The sequence below is a fragment of the Balaenoptera acutorostrata genome, chromosome 10 (assembly GCF_949987535.1).
Source record: "Balaenoptera acutorostrata chromosome 10, mBalAcu1.1, whole genome shotgun sequence".
NCBI lineage: Eukaryota > Metazoa > Chordata > Mammalia > Artiodactyla > Balaenopteridae > Balaenoptera > Balaenoptera acutorostrata.
Window position 1 is genome coordinate 19,960,116 of NC_080073.1, and position 18,409 is coordinate 19,978,524.

Here is an 18,409-nt window from a genome sequence, read left to right on the forward strand (position 1 = left end):
CGCCCCCCGCCACTGGTATATAATTTGCATGTGTAGGTTCATGTTGCAGATTTCATACATTTAAAGTTGCTTTTCCACCCCTTGCCATCTCTGACGTTCATGTTTATGCATTTCAATATAAGGATGTGTCATCAGTTATATGAAATCAGTTTTCTTGTGAACAAACGCTCATATTCAGACCCATACAAATTAGACTATTCTGAAATACCTAGTGGGCCCTGTCTCCGACTTCTACCCACTGAGGTGGTCTTGAATGCCAGCCTCGACTTAATTTCTTAAATTTTCTTATTTACGCGTAAACGGTTGTCTCCAGTTGCCCTGCAGACCTTCTCCCCGGAAGCCTTTTATTTTGGTGCTAACAGTGTACTCAATTATCCGTAATAACCGTTTTCAGTGGTGGGAACGGAGAAGGGCAGGCCATCCGCAGGACTGCGACCCACTGTGAACTTAGACCCACTGCCTAGTTGATGCGTGAACATCCTGGTAACTTAATTTTTCCTTTTTGTTTCTCCATTTCACTTAATGATTTTCTGTGTATTGTTGCAGACATCTCAACAGTGAGCATGCGCTGGACGATAGAAGTACAGCCCAATGTAGAGTACAAATGCAGGTTGTACAGCAGTTAGAGCTACAGGTAAAACCACATTTATTTTTGATATTACCTCAGTATTCCTCCACTTCCAAATTTCTGTAGTGTTCTGGAATGAGTTCCTGTATACTCATTATTGAATGGAAGGTTTCAAAACCTGTTGTTGTCCTTTCTTTTATCTTATTTTATTTTACTGTATTTTATTTACTTTTCTCTTTGGGAAGGTTCAGCTTCAGTTCCTTCTTGGGCACTGCCGCTCAGACATTTCAAAGTTCTGTGCATCCCTGTATATGCCGCCAACCCTCCGCCTCTGCTTTTTAGCTCTTCCATCTCTCTCTCTCTCGCTTTACCTCCCTTCTCTCTTCTCCTTTTAACTTTTCTGGTTATCTGTTGTTGGTCTAAGCCCTCTCCGTTGCTAATATTATTAACCCGAAGTTAGGAAGACGAGCTGGGAAGAGGGATGGGGAGTGAATGAATGGAGAGAGAGAAAGAGCGCGAGCACGTGAGTGTGTGGGCAAGACTGAGCGAGCCAGCACACATGCAAGGCTGTTCTCCAAAGTTAAAATAGAAACTGTATGTGGATTGATGCCTAATTTTTCATTGTCCCCTTTTTCTCTCCATCACTGAGAACAATTGAGAGTTCACTGCACAAATTTTAAATATGTACACTTACACCCACACATACATATAAACACATATTAGGTACATATAATATATATCATGTAGATATCAGATATATATAGATACATGTGTGTGTGTGTGTATATATATAGAGAGAGAGAGAGAGAGAGAGAGGGGCGGGGGGGGGGGGAGAGAGAGAGAGAGAGAGAATCTTGTATTTGGAAATTCACTGGGCCATGAGGAATGTACTTTATGACTACAGAAAATTAACTTCTGCAAATGTTCCTGTGGATCACATTTGGGTGAGGGGCATTTTAAGTGTGGGTTCTACTTCCTGATGTAACTTGTTGATGAACCCCACCATATTTTAACGGTAATTCCCTCCTTGGTGTAATTAATAGAAAATTCATTTCTAAAAGTAAAAATTGGGTCAGAAATGGAGATTATTAAAATGTACAATTGCAAAAGGCTGACCCCACAAACCCCATTTATGCAGCCGAGTTCCAAAATGCTTTTGAGTGCTTGATGACTCACTGTGGCTTCTTCCTCTGGCTGGTTCAGTGTAGGCAAGAGGTTAGCCGACTCGGGGAAATTAAAACAATGTTGTACATTATATTGTTACCAGCCATCGAAAAGCCTATTTTGTATGCAAGACAGCAATGCCGAGATATATGGAGAGCCCTAGGCTAAGTACAGAAGATAATTACATTTGGAATTTTACTGAGTTAAGTCATTTACAGCTTCAAATAGTTGCAGAGAAAAATCAGCCAAAACACACTTAAACTTCTTGTTTTGACTTTCAGGATAGAAAGGATTTTTTTCTTTTAATTAGTTAGCATCTTATATGACAAATCACATTTTAGTTTTAGTCAGAATGTCTCAAAAGTTATTTTCTTTAAGTAGTTAATATTTTTCCATTCAGACTACAGATATGAACTTATTAGGACAGTGGGATATTTATACAGGCAAAGGGCGCAACGTAAAATCCCCGAATTCTTAACATAAGTCTTTGGAAACGTGTTTAAATTTAGCACGTTTTTTGGGAAGGAAAGAAGGAGTATATTTATCTCACCCCCAGAGTTCACTGGTGGTTGAAGCATAGGAAGCCCTTAAAGAATTGGGTTGAACAAAACAAACTCCATGGCTATGGCAGCCTGAATTTATATGTCTCAGTGGCGGTGTTTATAAAGTGATCCAAGTTCCTGCATTTATGTATCTAATTGATAAAATTAAATTTTTAATGATCAGCTAGAATAAATGGTTTACCAGAGGTAATGGTTCACCGAGGTTGGCGTTCCAGACTGCAAATCTGAGTGCGGGGCCCCTGTTAACTACTCAGGAACTGACTATCTATTTTATTCACTATTCCTCACTCTCCACAGGAAGCGGGTGGGAGAAGGAAAGGAGTTAGATGATCAGTAAGTCAGGTGGTTATCTCCTGGCAGCTTTCATGTTGAGTTTTGGCACATGTGGCCTGGGAGTGGTACAGACCGATATGATGACTCTTGGATTATTTGTGGATTTCATGGAGTCATAGATTTCCCTTCATCCTCCAGTCCTACATCAAACCCAAGGCAGGTTTTTCAACTTTTGATGGGAATCAAAGATGATCACCTGGCCAGAAGTCACTATGTGGTAGTTAACCGGTCATGTTCCTTATAACATTTTTGCTAGCGAGTTTGCTTTGATGGAAGAAGGCAGGGCTGATTCTCAAGAGTTCGGTGTCTTCCAAACTTGAGAGAGTTGCTGCAACGATGACACAGTGCTTGTCGAGAGCAGAGGTTGGAAAACTACGGACCCTGGGCCGAATCCCATGAGCTGAGAAAGGTTTTTACACTCTGAATAGTTGGGGTAGGGGAGGTAAGAATCAAAGGAAGAATAAATTATATGAAACTCGAAGTTCAGCATCCACGTATAAGGTTGTATTGGAACACGGCCATGCCCATTGATTTACGCATTATCCGTGACTGCTTGTGCTCTACAACAGAAAAGTTGAGTAATTCCAACAGCGCCTCTATGGTCTGCAAAGCTGAAAATATTTACTATCTGGCTGGCCCTTGCAGAAGAAGTTTCCCAAGCAATTCCTGATCTCGAGGAGCAGAAGAAAACAATTTGCATCACATTATTAGCAACTTGTTCCCTTAGGTTCCTGGCTCCCTAAAGGTCGGCTCGCCCCTTCTTACTTCATCCTTCTTTGCCTTGGTATATAAAACCCGTCTAGTCACCATATTGGTCAAGTTCCCCCAAGGGCAGCTTCACCTGCAGTTATTATACTTGCCGATAGTGGGGGTCGTGGAGAGCTGGCTGAGGGATATTCATTCATCCATCCATTTGTCTACTCATGCATTTAGCAAACATTACCCGGAGCCTGTAACATGGCAAGAGCCTTGTTGGAGCCACTAAGGAGTATAAGAGTGAGTGAAATGGGTAGGGCTGCCCTCCTGGTTCTTATACTCTAGAAAAAAAAAAAATAGACTATAAATAAATAGCTCTCCAGTGGCGCTGTTCATTCATTGGGTAGTGTTCGCTGACACTAATGCGTTCTTGAAAACATCAGAAGCGTGCTCCAGAGAGACTTTCAGTGCTAGGTGAGGGCCAAACCCAAACAGATTTTACCCATTAGTTATTTAATCAGATGAAATGCACAAGAAAATGTCAGCAGTTTTCTGTGCCCGATGCCCTTATCAGGGATTAGATGGAGACTCTTTGGGTGGCAGACCTGGTCTGTTTGGGAGAGTTTGGGGCAAAGTACAGTTCTACTCACAGCCAGACCCATTTGAGGCTTCCTGTTTCTCTGATGTTTGTATTTCCATTTGCCATTTCACACACCCATGTCTGGAAGTGTACTTTTTAATTGACTTAACTAATCATCCTTGTGCCCAGAGAACCCGAGGTACTGGGGAAGCCAGGTCCGTGCAGCAGCTAGGCTACGTGGAAAGGGTGTTCTTGTGTCTCAGCAGCCTTTCTGTCTTGTTTCCCGTTGGCATCACCCACCGTCACCTCTCGGTTCTCCCAACAGCAGACTGATATGTGGGGCATGCCCTGTATATGACTGAGCCAAGGGCTACTTCTGTTTCCCTTAAAGAAGGCATTTCCCGGTCCAGGAAATACCTGAACCTCCAAGTATCTCAAAGTCTGTTACACAATTACCATTTATTAACTCGAATGTGAAAACCATTTGTGCCACTTAGCACTACAGGAAAGAGCAGTCAAGGCCTGAGCGTGTTCCCAAAGGGTGATCACTGTTAGAGTAGGATGAGACCACTGCCACCCAGACTCTCTCTGCAGAGCGGTCCTGAGGCCTCTGGTGTTCACGTCTGGGAGAGAGGTCACACGTGCGCCCCCATTGTAAAAACAAACCCACTAAGCTCAGATTGGATCTTACAGTAGAGATCAACAGAGGCTCATTATGTCTACTCTGGAGAATCATTGTGAAAGTATTCCACTGGAGAATTCGGGAGGACAGAGTCAGTCCTAGACGTGACCAAAGCCAGGGAAAACCGCTGGAGTGCTGTCCCGTGTCTCTTGCCAGCCCCCAGATCGAAACCCCAGACACCTCAACTCTGACCCCAAACAGGAGGCCCTTGCGTTTCTTACCGACAGTCAAACCTCCCTAAAGAATTTTATGCAGTTTTTAAAAAATCACCATTGTTCCCCTTGGAGGATAGTGGGGTTGGCCATGTTTCCCTTTATGGTGCTCTGTGTACAACACTGCACTCGAACCGAAAGGAAAAGCCTTTAAGATTCTCATGGCAGAGTTCAAGCGACCAGGCAGAAATCAAGATGATGGGTTATGGAGTCTGGCTTAGACCTATCTGTGCAGCACTGGGAGTGAGATGCATCTGTCTTGTATTTTATTTTTGTTGGAAGGTATCAAAATACATAATGCACGTTTTCTTAGCAGTGGACTCCTTATGTAGAGCTTGTTGACAGAGAAAGGATGGTTGATTCAGTTCTCATGTTACACCCTGTTACTGGTCTCACTGAGAGAGAAGGCCGGGCGGGGGGACGGTGGTCAAAAAGACATCTTAGTGGGCATTTGAAGCCCTTTGGAATGTTTCTAACTGCATTTCATTATTACAAAGGCAGTTGTAATTTTTTGACATTTGTCAATGGACTGGATGGGGATTAGCCCCAACTATTACCAGCAAGCCGAGAAGTTACGGGAGATTCTACACCGTGCACGTAGGCACCTAACATGAAGACAGACGGACACCAAAGAAATCATTGGGGTCGAGGACGGGGAATGTCCTTTTTGAGGTCGGGGGATGTATTCTAAGATTTCACCTGCTAGATGTTCTCTGTTGACAAGAGTCTTCTGGGTGATGGGCAGTCATGGAAATGCGTTAGAAGTGGAGGGGAAATCCCTGCCGTCGGTGTGCACGGTCTTACATCGGTCATGAGTGTAAGGCTCCCTCCCCACAGGACGGAGGGGCAGAGACACAGGGAGTGGGGACGTATTGAGAGTCAGGGTCGCCCCCCCCCCCATCCCCCCAGTGCCATGGCCAGGGTTGTAAGGAAGCACCTGAAGCTTCCGTGAGAGTTGAGCACCTACTGTCCCCCAGATTTAAACCCATATTCACCCAGTTATGTGGGTTCACTCCAGCGGGAGATGCTCAGCCATCAAGCTGGGGATAAGGTGTCTCGGTGGCTGGGTCAGAATTCCATTTTGGAAAAAGGGAAAAGCATCCAGTTTAACAGACAACAAGCAAAAAGAGTCTTCTGATGGACTTGCCTGTCTTGGAAAGACGTTCGTGGTATAGATACAGTTTTCTGGCCGTATTTATTCTTTTTAATCTGTTGTGTGACCTTACTCAGTCCTTAACCTCTTTGGTGTACGAAGATGGACTTTGAAGGAAAGAAAAGAGGAGCCTGGGGGGTTCGGCCTGCGTATCATGTCCAAGGCGCAGCATGTGTCAGGGGCCACGGCTCAGGACAGGCTCTCCCTACAACCCCTCAGCCTCAAGACCCTTTAAAGTGAATATTGAAAGCAGCCAAAGGGAAAAGAAGCCACCCACCCCGTGGGGATGAGCTGCCTGGCCCCGGGCAGGGAGTGCGGGTGGAGGGGTGCAGACCTTCTATTCATGACTCATTTGATTCCATTCAGTCGCTGTTCATCAAGCACCTAGTGTATTCCAAGCCCTGGATATAGATAAGTAAGGCAGTTTCTTCCTTCCTGTAATGTGGAGGTGTCAGGGAAAAGAGCTCCTGGCAAGGACATTCCAGTCCAAGGGAGCCTCTTGAGAATATGCCTAGGTTGTAGGAGAGGGAGAAGGAAAGTGGAAGAATATTGTGTTCTTTTTAAAATTCATCTCTCTGTTCACCAGGATGGGATGGTGACCAGCCATTGCAGTTCGCTTACCTGGGACTCAGGGATTCCTGGGGCTTGGGACTTTCAGTTTCAGAACCAGGAGAGTCCTGGGCAAGCTGGGATGAGTTGGTTACCCTCACAATCCATTGGAATCCATCGGTTGTAGAAGAGATCTGTGGATTGCCCATATTCTGCTTGTAACTGTTTCATAAAGGAGCTCGGAAACCATTTGAAAGGATATTTATCGAGCTCCTACTGTATTATACCCTTAATTTCACTGAATCCTCACAACCCCTCTGTGAGTAGATTCTACCCTGTTTCCTCCATCCCAAGAGTCATGTTTCAAAGGGCGAATCTAACCTTTGGAAATCAGTCTGTGTCTCATACATGATTCAAATGAGCATGTTTAATGTAGTATTTCTTCTTGCTCTTTGAGAAGGTGTTACAAAACGGATGGTGATCTTAACAGTGATTGCCCTCTGAGAGTCAGAGAAGTAATTGGTGCCCTCCCCGCTTCCAAAAGAGGAAACTGAGGTATAGAAGATCTGATGAACTTGTCCAAAGCTAATGGCAAATGATGGGCAGGCCCTAGGATTGTAGCCCAGCCTTTGTAACCCATCTTCCTTTGCTTGCTCAGTGCTGCTGTATGGCTTTTTACCCAGGGGTCGTCATGGCCCTGTTAGGGAGGAGCAAATTTTCCTCTACGCATCTAGGTCCTTCTGGCTGGTCTCAGAGTTCAGTTGACATGAAGACAGAGTAACAGGAGAAAATCAAACAGAAGTGTAGCAACGTGTATACACGGGAGTGACCCAGGAAAACTGAGTCACTTATCAAAATGGCCAGAACCCTCACCGTGAATAGCATCTTCAGCTAAAGACAAAAGAGGGTGTTGGGGGTAGGGGTTTGGGACTTCAGAGGGGAGGAAGGCACCTCACAGGGAGATGGAAAAGTAAATGTTTGGTAAATAAATGTTTGTGGGACCACGCGGAGACAGTGGGACACAGAGCGGACTCTCATCTCTGGGCCCTGCCGAGTTTCCCACCCCCAACCTCCTAGCCCATATTCTTTGCAGATCCCGCTGGTGGTGGCTTTGTTCCGACAGGCCCTCTGAATTCTTTTAGGCAGTTGTGGGGAAGGTCAAAGTGTCTGAGTCTTTTGGGCCTTGAGTCCTTTCAGCTCGAAATAATCCGCATGCCGGAGAGACATTCTGGGGTGGCAAGTTTTGGTCTGCTATACCCCATGAGGTTCTCTGCACACACCCAGGCCTTACAGACTGAGGGTTTTGGAACTTGGCTGGTGAGGCCACGCTGTCGTCTGCCTCGAGGAGCTTTCTCCCCAGCAGTCCGTGGCAGCGGGGCCAGGGCTGGAGCTCAGCGACACCGGGCTCATTCTGAAGTTTTCCAAATCCATCTACCCCAGGAACTGTAAGCTCTAAGAAAATGTCAGCAGAAAGAAAAGTGCACAAGTTGCAAATAGCAGAGGGAGACAGTAAGCCTAACACAGATCAGTGACTCTGGGGACTTCACCTGTGATTCCTCTACCATCAGCGGGGCTGTTTGTAATCACCTCAACTTCCTGGACTTTGGCAAATATATTATCTGTCACGGGTCCCCCTTTGGACCTTTCTAACCCCATTCAAAGCAGCTCTCAGGACAGTTCCTCACAGCGGTGGCCTCCTAGAGCCTCGTGACTCTCTCTGAATAAGCTCAGAGGTGCTGGGGAAGGAGAAGTCCTAATAGCATCATAGCTTCATGTTGCCACTGCTCCGTGCCAGGGGCCAGGAGACGCAGGGTCTCTGCGTGTCTCGCTCTCACATCCCCCCTTGGAAAACCAAGACGCTGCTTTTTCATAATCTAAAATCCTGCTTTACTCCAGGAGCATTAGAATTCCTAGACTATGACAGAGTATCAGTGTGCGTCTGCTTGAAATGTCAAGAGAGTCTTTAATAATAACATGTGAGGAATGTTAAGATGGTGACAGAATACAATAAAAGTCGGGAAATTCTTCTATTGGGGTGAAATGAGCCATAGGTTGCCTACCCCCTGAGAGCTGGAGTTGGCCTTCGAGGCCGAGCTGTGAAGGCCTGTGAATGACCACAGTTAGAGAGAGTGGCTGGAAAATAGCTATTTGGTAAATAGTCAGTTTGGTTAGAAGAATTTCGTTTCTCCTCCTTCCAGTTGCGGCTCTTTTTTTTTTTTTTTTTTTTTTGGCTTGTTTTTCTCCTTTGTAACGTATGCCCTTAAGAGACCCCAGGTAACAAGATCCATTCTTCCTCCGTCAGTTCTGTCAGTTCTGTTGGGACCGTCACTGTATGCAAAGCTGCTGAGGAAATCTAGACCGCCCCCCTGTACGGCACGCTCAGTCCATGGAAGACAGTGGTGTCTCCCCAACGTACCTCGTTAGACTTGGACCCTTGGGGTCTTTCTTAGAAGCACCTATTCCCTCGTCTGTCCCCTGGAGGATTGGGCTCAGCAAGATTAGGTCAGACCCCCGTGAACCTGGGGATCGTCACTGGACTAATCCGGACTCGCCTTCCCGTAACCTGGGCAACACTGCACATTCCACCCCGCCCCCACTGCCCGAGATTCTGCCTACGGAGGGCAGCATGGAGGCAGGGAGAGAGGCGGAGATCTGGGTCCCCAGGCAGTGTCCCAGGTGATGTCTGGGATCACAGCGGTGTAGGAAGGTCAGACCAAGCATCCTGTCGCCGGGGTTCTAGTCTTAGCGTTGCGCCTTCCCAGCTCCACGACCTCGGGTTAAGTTCTCCCCGTGAGCCTCGGTTTCCCCAGCTGTAAAACACGACACGAGGACCAGAAGACTTGAAATAGCCGCAGCAGTCGGGGCTTCTGTGCACTCGGATGAGTGGCCTGGCCCCTTCTTCTCGCCATCCTCAGTACTTCCAGCATTTTCCCCCACATCCCAAATCCTTCGCTTATTTCAAGACTTCTTTTCTCACAAGTGAGAACCGCCAAATTGGGCTTAAAATGATTAGTCCTCCTGACAGTGTAGAAAGTGACTGTGTTCAGTGAACCCCAAACCATGTTCCCTTTTCTCTGCTAAAAGAATGAACGTGATCTCCTTAGTTTCTGTCTTTGAAGGTGGTGCACGGGGCCCCTAGCCTTCAGCAGTTATCAGCAAGCCTGGAGCGAGACCCCCGTTACGGTCTTGCCCAGCGTGGACTATCTAAACCCTAACTTGAGGTCATGGGTAATAGAAAAGGGGATGACCTACATCAGCCGAGCGGAGAAAAAGCATTTGCCTAGGACGAGGGACAGATACAGTGAGAAGCAAGGAAATAAATCCATGAGAAATGGGCTTATCTTTCCTGCGCTTCTGGTTCCCTTCTTTAAAACATCAAAATTCTCTCCCCAGTTAGCCCACCTGCAGACGCCATCGAACCCCTGTTATGTTGATCCAGATTCCTAACATATACTCAGCCGGTAGAAGTCTAGATAGACTTGACTGATTTAACTTTCCTATTAAAAAAAAAAAAAGGGAGAGAGAAGGAATTAGGGTTTTTTTGAGCATTCTCGAAGCGCTAGGCTCTATGCTAAGCTTGTTATGTGCAAGAATTTATTTAATCCTCAAAACAGCTCTTCAAAGTTCAGAGATTATTATTCCATATTTAGAAGGAGAAACAAAATACTTGAAAAGGTTACATAATGTGCTCAGAGTCGCAGAGCCCGGATTCGAATCCATTGAAGTCTGCTTGTTGGGTCCACGTCCTTTTTAGCCCATTTTTTACTCTGCTGTCGTTCGGCAGAATGGGTGCACAAGCGTGCTAATGTAAACAAACACTGCACAAGCAGCTCCCCTTAATGTGTGGCCTGTTGTCATTCCTTTTATGCTAGGTGGTACTCCTGTACCCACCAGGAAAGCTTTGAGAGGGTAATTCTCTCTTGATATCACAACATCAAAAGATGGGTAAATTTGTCAGCTGAATTTTTAGTTGACCTTCGGACTGAATTTCCCATCCTCCTTTTCTTTGCTTGTCATGGGATTCAGTAGAGGGAATGCTGGAATATATTTGCTAATATTAAATGTTTGTATTCCCATATTATAATAATGAAGGGATGCCGTGAAAATTGATGGGGATGGTGAGCTCATGGAATGATGGCATAAAAAGCGCTAAAGAATCTGCAGGCTTTTTGAAGCACCAGTGAGTATTGTAAATGCAAGACAGGCACTTGAGGCAGAGGAGGTGGTTTCACTAGGTGTGAATTTTTAGCCTTTTTGCATAAAAAAACCCAAAAGGTGAGTTTGTCGGATTTTTTTCCTTCCATTGTTAAAAGTTTGTGATAGAGTTAGAGCTGTTACTGATGATAAAAATCCAAAACCCTTCCAAGAATATATAGGACATGCTAGTTTACACTAATAAACAGCAACAAAAACTTGGATTTTTGCCTCTTCCTGTAACCTTGCCCATCTTTTATAGTAAAGCAGAACTAGGATGGTAGACTTGAGGTTGAGGCAAAATAAGGAACCCGGATAATTCTCAAAATGGATGATGAATTCTAAGTAATATTCACGTGGAAAAACAAGAAAAGATTCCCTATGGCAGTAAACCACCAGGGTTATGGAGGTGGCTGGGTGTACAAAGTCTACGTATGTGTTTGCCACGTGGTATTACCACCTTTGATCAGTAAAAGGTCAGCCTGGTAGACATTTGGAAGGAATAGAGAGGTGATGGTTTCTTCTGGTGCTGGGAATTTGGATTTCCTTCTACTTGGTCTTTGTAATTGCTCCATCAACAGTGTTTACCCCCAAATTAAGTCACGATTAATGTTCATCAGACTCTTCAGTAAGTATCACCTCCCACCCTTTAATTTGTGACGTTCAGTACAACAGACTACTTCTTGTTTTTAAAAAGAACGACATATATGCCTCCATTCCTTCTGTTCCACAGTAATTTTAAAACAAAACATTTTTCTTAATCTAAGAATGTTTTAGTTGTAACGTCGAAAAACTTAGAACCGCTTACATAAAAAAACAAATAACTAGAAAAATGCCATTGCTAACATTTTAATTGTTCTAACTGAGCCACTTCGGAAAACTAAATTCCTTTAGCATTATGTGTTCAGAGCATCTTTTAGTTTGGCTGTTCAATAACTGACTAAAGAACAGAGGGTGAATAACATAAAGTGACTCCTAATATGGTATCATTTTCATTTCCTGTTTGTTGAAAGATAAATGCTAACACTGGAAGGCTTTTTTTTTTCTTTCTTTCTTTCTTTCTTTCTTCTTAATTTATTCCTCCCCGAACCACAAGGGAATAAAAAGAAAAAAAACAAAATCAAATGTGATATGGCTTGAGACTGAGTCATCCAGTTAGGATAAGCCGAAAGCTTTTTCTTTCTTGTTTTTGTACCCTTTCCCTTTTCTCTGCCTTGCCCCAATTCCTGAAACATACCCCTCCCTTAAAACACACTTTGCTTTAAAAATGTGAGTCTTACTTGATTTGGGGGGGGGGCGGGGAGCAGATAATTTTAGACTTAAAAAATTAATTGTTATTTAAAAGATTTAATGTTAATTATGTGCCATTGATGGAATGCGTGTCTCTCCAATTTTAAGGCATTATTTTGGACAAATAGTCTATAAAAGTACTGAATTAAGATTTTTTTTTCCATCTCTCCCTCTTCCTCCCCTCCTCCTTCTCTCCCTCCCTCCCTCTCTCTCTCTCATATTAATCTCTTCTACATTTCCCCAAAATTCTACAGCTGTTCTCTTAACTATATCTGTACCTTTGAGGGGGATACATTTCCCACTTCTTTTACAGATATAATTATCATATGTCCCCTATGCTCAACAATCTTGAACTATCGAAGATACCATTGTGTATGAAAGAGTCCAAGGCAAGCATAAAGAAGGCAGCATGTAATAAGTCGTATCTCAGTGCCTACTACATACATCCAACTAGAAACTCATGTGCCTTCAGAAGATAATGTTTGATAGAATGAGGAGACTTGAAGTTTTGGTACGATGAGACTAGCGCATAGTAGGTACTCACATACTGAGTCCGTGAATGAGTAAGCTTATTCTGCATTCGCTTGAAAATGGGGGCTCGTCTGCCCTTGTAGCTCTCTGCCTGCCTTGCCAAAGTTGCTGGCCAGTACTGTCTTCACCTGTGCCTACCTGTGAAGAAAGATGGAGTTAATTTTGCGTAAGTGTATCTGTGTGTCTAGGAGTTTCTCCACAACCCCAACGGATGAATTTACGAGTTTTTAGCTCCCTAGCTTATTTTCCTTTGGCTTCCTCATGAATCAGGTTGGTTAATAGGCGTGATTCACGGTTTTGTCTCATAGCTGCTGTCTGTGTTACATGGGACTCCCTGGTGCCAGCAGGTCTAGGACTTCCCAGTTAAAGGCTCATGCATCTTGTGTGGAGAAATCGCACACTAACACCTGTAGTTACTCGGAGTTTGGCAGTGGTCATATAGATTTCAAAACGATTAAGCAGTGATGCACATTTTGTCGTGTGCCAGGGGGCCATAGTGTAATTTGGAATGTGTATCGTTTGGGATGTTAAAGGAGTAATGCATCTGCATTCAAAGAAATAACAAAGCATTTTCTCCCTACCAGCTTGCAAAAGACAAAGAGCGCCTGCAAGCCATGATGACCCACCTGCACGTGAAGTCTACGGAACCCAAAACTGCCCCTCAGCCCGTAAGTACTGAATGACACCCGCGGGGAACCCTACAGTATTTCTTCTCCGCTTCCCTCCCCCAAGGACGGAGGATCGCCTAGTCTGGCAGCTTTGCGTAGTGGAAGACTTAAGCTCCATCTGGTTCTGATTACCTTTCATGAAAAGGGCAGCGTGCTGGGCATTTAGGGAGATAGATATGGGATGATTCAGGCACAGTAGTTAGCCACGAGGCCCCACCATCAGCTCTTCTTTGGGACAGATGATTGATGCTACACCAAGGCACTAAAACATACTACGAGAGCTCACTAGAAGGGAAAAAACAAAACAGAACAGAAAGCACTCTTTCTGATTTCTCAATGGTGGAAACACAGAGAGAAGACAGCCAGACCAGGAAAGCAGAGGAAAAAGGCATGTCAGCATGGTTTAGCCAAGAGGCAGTGGGTGTGAGAAAAGGAGTGAGGGATAGTCCAGTCCAGTCTAACTGCAAGAAAGGAAAGAAAGAGGAAACACACTGTCGGAATAGTCTGAGGCTATGATTGCGGAGAACATCTAACGGTTGCTAAAGAGTTTGAAGCGAAAATTACTCCTTCGCGGTGAGGAGACCAAACATGGTACCCTGAAATTACATTTCACTTTCAGGAATCTCTTACTTCTTGCCTTGTTCCCTTTTATTTGACTTTCAAGAGTGTCACCAAGCACAGACAGTTAATATCAAAGTGGAAGGGTGGTAGCTGAACCCCAAATCCTGTCTTGGGCCTCATTACTTGTTGCAAATTGATCGCTTTCACAGTTGTGTTTCTTGTATACTTACAGTTCTCAAAGTCTAGTAGCTTCAACTGATTATTCACAATGGAGAGAGTGCTTTGCTTCTTGATTTTTAAGATTTGTAAAATTTAAGGGTACACTGCCTTTATTTGATTTTGCTTGGAGTCACTGTGTGAAAATTAATTGAGCGTTGACAATCTATAGTTAGTACCAACAATTTTAATCAATATGCAGTGATGCGGCGTAATGGCAAAGTATTGGTTTATCTGTTTTGACTGATTTTTTCCTATAAATAAAGCAAACATACACCCATACATGTATGATTTATGGTGATAGAAATAAAACGGAGTCAGACTATTAACCCAGCAAATATGGTAGCCTGCCAAGATGCAGTTGGCAGACAAAATTAATGTCTGAAACAGAACACATTACTGAGATATAGGACATAAAATCATTAAACACTTTGCACATCCATTTTTACTAGGGAAGAGCCCTTGGTTTCCATGTATTTTGCAGTAAATGGCTGTAGGACCCAATGTGTAGGCTACCCAAGAGAAAGGGTGGCAGGGGGAGGCCATTCAGTATCGTGGAGTCAGTAGTCAGCTGTGCTCTCGGTGCTATTCCTGTCAACCCCTTCTTTTAAGGAGGGTCCTGGGAATACGATGAACCCAGCTAAGCAAATTGGTAAGATCCTGGCATGACTCCACTGAGTTCTCCAGCGGGTATAGGGAACTTGAAACTCTCCGGAAGTCTTCAGATGGTTGTCACTGGTTAGGGAAATGGTTTTCCCCAGGTTGAAGGGTTTGCATCTCTAAACCTAGCAACAAGGGAGAGAATGAGATTATCTCCTCCTTCCTCCGTGGATTAAAAACAATGATATGAGGTTAGATATTAAATATGAGAACTAGAATAATGTTTGGACTCCGCACTCTAGGAATATACTCATTTGGGATCTTGAAGCTCCTTGGGAGGAGGAGGGATAAAAGCAGAAGAGGAATTGCGAAACCCCACGGGGCACTCAGCGAGCGATGGCGCTGGATGCCGGCAGGGAGCGCCATATACGTAGGCCTCCGTAGGCCACAAAAGGGACCCTTGGGAATCTCCATGAGGACCCGTGTTAGGCAGCCAATAAACAGGAAAAAGCAGTCCTGGGGGAAATGCACAGGGCAGGAAGGTTTGTCTTGATTAGTATTTAAAAAAATGTTTTACATGCTAGAAAATTATAACTTCGAAGGGGACCTCCTACTAAATTTATTTTTAACTGCTCTATTGAAAATTCTCTACCACTAGTCAACATTATCTCTTAGTAGCTCAGCACAGTATTTCTTTATTAAAAGAAATAGGCACGAATATTTTTGACTGAAAAATTAATAGCTTTTGAATTCATACGCAGCAGGTTTTCTTTTGCAAAGAAGTCCAATATCGCTGCACAGCACTTCTATAACCATTTATTTGGAGTCCAAGTCAAACCTTTGACAGTTAGAGCAGTGCTACAAGCCAATATAAAGAACTCCAAGATGTAAACCAACAATAGGCCGTCTGTGTGAGGTTTGCCATTGTCAAATACATAGATTGTTTGGATTAGTTTATGTAAATGGACTGTTGTATTACCCTTTGGAAAAAAAAAAAAAAGATCACATTTGTGTATGAAAAGTGGTTCCCTTCGCAGGCAGCATTATAAATTCCTTATCCTTTAACTTACATGTAAGAAGTAAAAATTGGTGCCTGACAAGCAGATATTGTGTGACACTCTGTTGCCAGAGAGAACCTGCCTTCTTTTCATTCATTGGAAAATAGAAAATTTTATTATAGATACCATCTTATAAATCGGGAATTATTAAAATATGTATAGGTGAGGCATTGGGAAATTAATTATAAAAGGTAGACGTGTAGTGTTCTGCATACATTTTTACTTCTTTGCCCAAAAAAAGGGGAGGGGTGGACAGACATAGAGCAAACCCTTGATGCTTTCAACTTTAGGGATACAGAGTTATCTGATGATCGGTTCTAAGGTGCAAAAAGACTCCCTTTCGCCTGTAATTGATTTATTCCACCTGAAATAATAGAACGCACGGTGTCTGTTCAGATGCGTATGGTTCTAGACTCTCTGATTTGAAGGAAGCAGTCCCTGGGATTCAGATCTAACCTTAGCTGGGGACTCTCATGTTAGAGTCTTGCCAGGAAGTTTGTGAAGTGTTTTTTTTTTTTCTTTTTTCCATTTCTGTTTAAAAAGGAACTCGGTGTTTATTTTAAAATCCTTAGTCACTAAGTGATAGAATGCTTTGCTGTAAACGTTGCTTTTCACTAAATGCCATTTGGGTGGTAAGTGTCATTTGCTGTGTCCAGGAATCCAACCAGTTGCCATTTCACTGCCAAAACCTTCTTGGATTGTTCTGACAGCAGCCCGTAGATGTGTTCGCTGGACGCTCTTGTGGAACTCCTGTTCCCATTTGGCTAATCAGAGGCTATGCTCATCTCGGGAGAATCCCAAGTTTTTAGACGTGGGTCTGAGATCGACTCCCACTGGAAAGCGTGTAGAGGAACTGAATAGGGGTTGACGGTGGTCCTGTTCCACAGGTGCCTCCGGTAACATCTCCGCCTGCTTGCTTGAAAATCTTTTAAAGCGATAAAGACCTTTCCTTTCGTAATTATACCCAGGACTCAAACTGGAGTGCACACTGTTTTTGTGAAGAGAATTCCTGAATTTAAAACCGAATTATTGCGTCAACGAATATTTATTGGACATGCGACAGGAAAACATAGGGTAGTAAAACCAGACAGAACCGTCCCTGCCATCGAGGTGTTTGGGGTCTCGCGGGACCAACTACCAAAGACACACTCCCAGGCTCTCCCTGCATGAGCTGTGCTCTGGGTGAGTGAGTGTGTGGACCGCTGCCCTAGACGGTGGGGTTGAGGAAAGACTTCTGGGACAAGTGACATCTAAGGTGAAACCTAGAAGATGAATAGGAAGAAGTGGAAAGAAGCGAGTTTCGTGACTCTTTTCTCCGGTTAAGAGTAGGTGCGTGTGTCTGTGTGTCTCTGAGGAAGAGAACTGGGAAAGTGTGTGAAGAAGATCAGAGTGGAGGAAAGAAAGGAATGGCCAACAGCGGCTAAAATAAGCTCTTCGTTTGTCATAATTTTACTTAGAAGCTTTTAATTTTATTAAGGCTGGCCCCTGCTTGGAAAAGTTTACCAGAACAGAGCTGTACATCTAGCAATGGGGGACATACAGTGGGCAAAGGCGGGCTTGACATACGTACAGAATGGCCACGTGTATTGTATGTTGGCGATTTAAAAGATTCGTCTCTTTTCCGTGTTCAGAGAAGCACAAGCGAAAAATCAGGCGATCGTAAACTGTCCTAATGAGAATGATACTCTTTTGTTCCAAACTCGGTACCAGTTAATGTTCTCAAGGTAAACACCAAAATGGATTGCTTGGGGGTGAATGCTTGTCCTTGGAGGGAGGCCTCACTCAGAGGATAAAACAATAACAACAACAACCAAGAAGCATGTATGTAATAATACTTTATTAAGTTGTTAAGGATTTTTGAAAAAGACTTTTTCACTATCATAAGGTCAGGAAAATACCGTAAGTCATATTTTATAATCCTGAGAACGTAAGAGGTAGGCTTTGCTTTAGGGTATTCCTACCCACCGGAGAACAGCTCCCAACGCTGGAGAAACCCCATTCCTTCAGATTTGGTGGGCAAGTAATTATAGTGTAGGCACTATCTCCTTTATGAACATGTTATAAAACACAGGAACTTGGCTATTTGAAGCGAAAGGCAGTATTAGATTTTCCTTTGCACGCATTCTCGTTTCCTCCAACTGTAGCAATTAGGACTGTTTGGAAATAGTTTTTAGCTACTAATAAAAACAGAGAGAGAGAGAGTGAGTGTGTGTGTGTGTGTGTGTGTGTGTGTGTGTGTGTCCGTCTGTGTGTTCCCTCCCCCCCGCCCCCACCTCCGCAAAAGGGGGGTCTTTTAACTCTTAACGAAGTGCTGATTTTGTGGGCTGCTGGCTGCAGCCTAGCTGTTGAGTTGGGGAAATAATTTGATGCCGTCATAAAGAGAGATTCACAAGCACCACACACACACAAGGGATGTTTATATACTGTTTCTCGTGAAGTCCCCCACCCTGAGGTTCATCCTGACGACCACCTTCTTGGTCACTGCCCTACGCCAGGGCCCAGATCTAAGGCAGTAGCAGGACCAGGCAGAGAGAGCTCTCCCCAAGGCCACCCCCTGACCCCCTGCCATGGTCTGGTAACATCTTTCCCGTCCCTCCAGCCTCAGAAAAGGCCATCTCTGAACGCGAGGGATTCGTGTCTAGAATTCACCTGCTCAGGCCAGTCGAGCCAACAGCAGAAAAACGAGTGAGCCCGAAAGTCCATACTAAGCAGCTGGGTCCCTCGGTGTCTGGGTTTCAGGTTTTGCCTTTTGTTCTCAGCATCTGTTTTGAAGCGAGGCAAGAGCACAAAC

At 44.2% G+C, this 18,409-nt stretch overlaps 1 protein-coding gene across 13 annotated transcripts in view; it reads left to right on the top strand.

Annotated features, from left to right (window-relative positions):
• The window catches only part of FOXP1 (forkhead box P1), a 598,922-nt gene that overhangs the window by 557,486 nt on the left and 23,027 nt on the right, over positions 1-18,409 (top strand). For all 13 annotated transcript variants that reach the window (XM_057554352.1, XM_057554353.1, XM_057554350.1 and 10 more), the window contains 2 exons: positions 547-634; positions 13,100-13,183. In XM_057554352.1, coding sequence (XP_057410335.1) covers positions 547-634; positions 13,100-13,183 — 172 coding nt within the window. The remainder of the gene's footprint in view (positions 1-546; positions 635-13,099; positions 13,184-18,409) is intronic.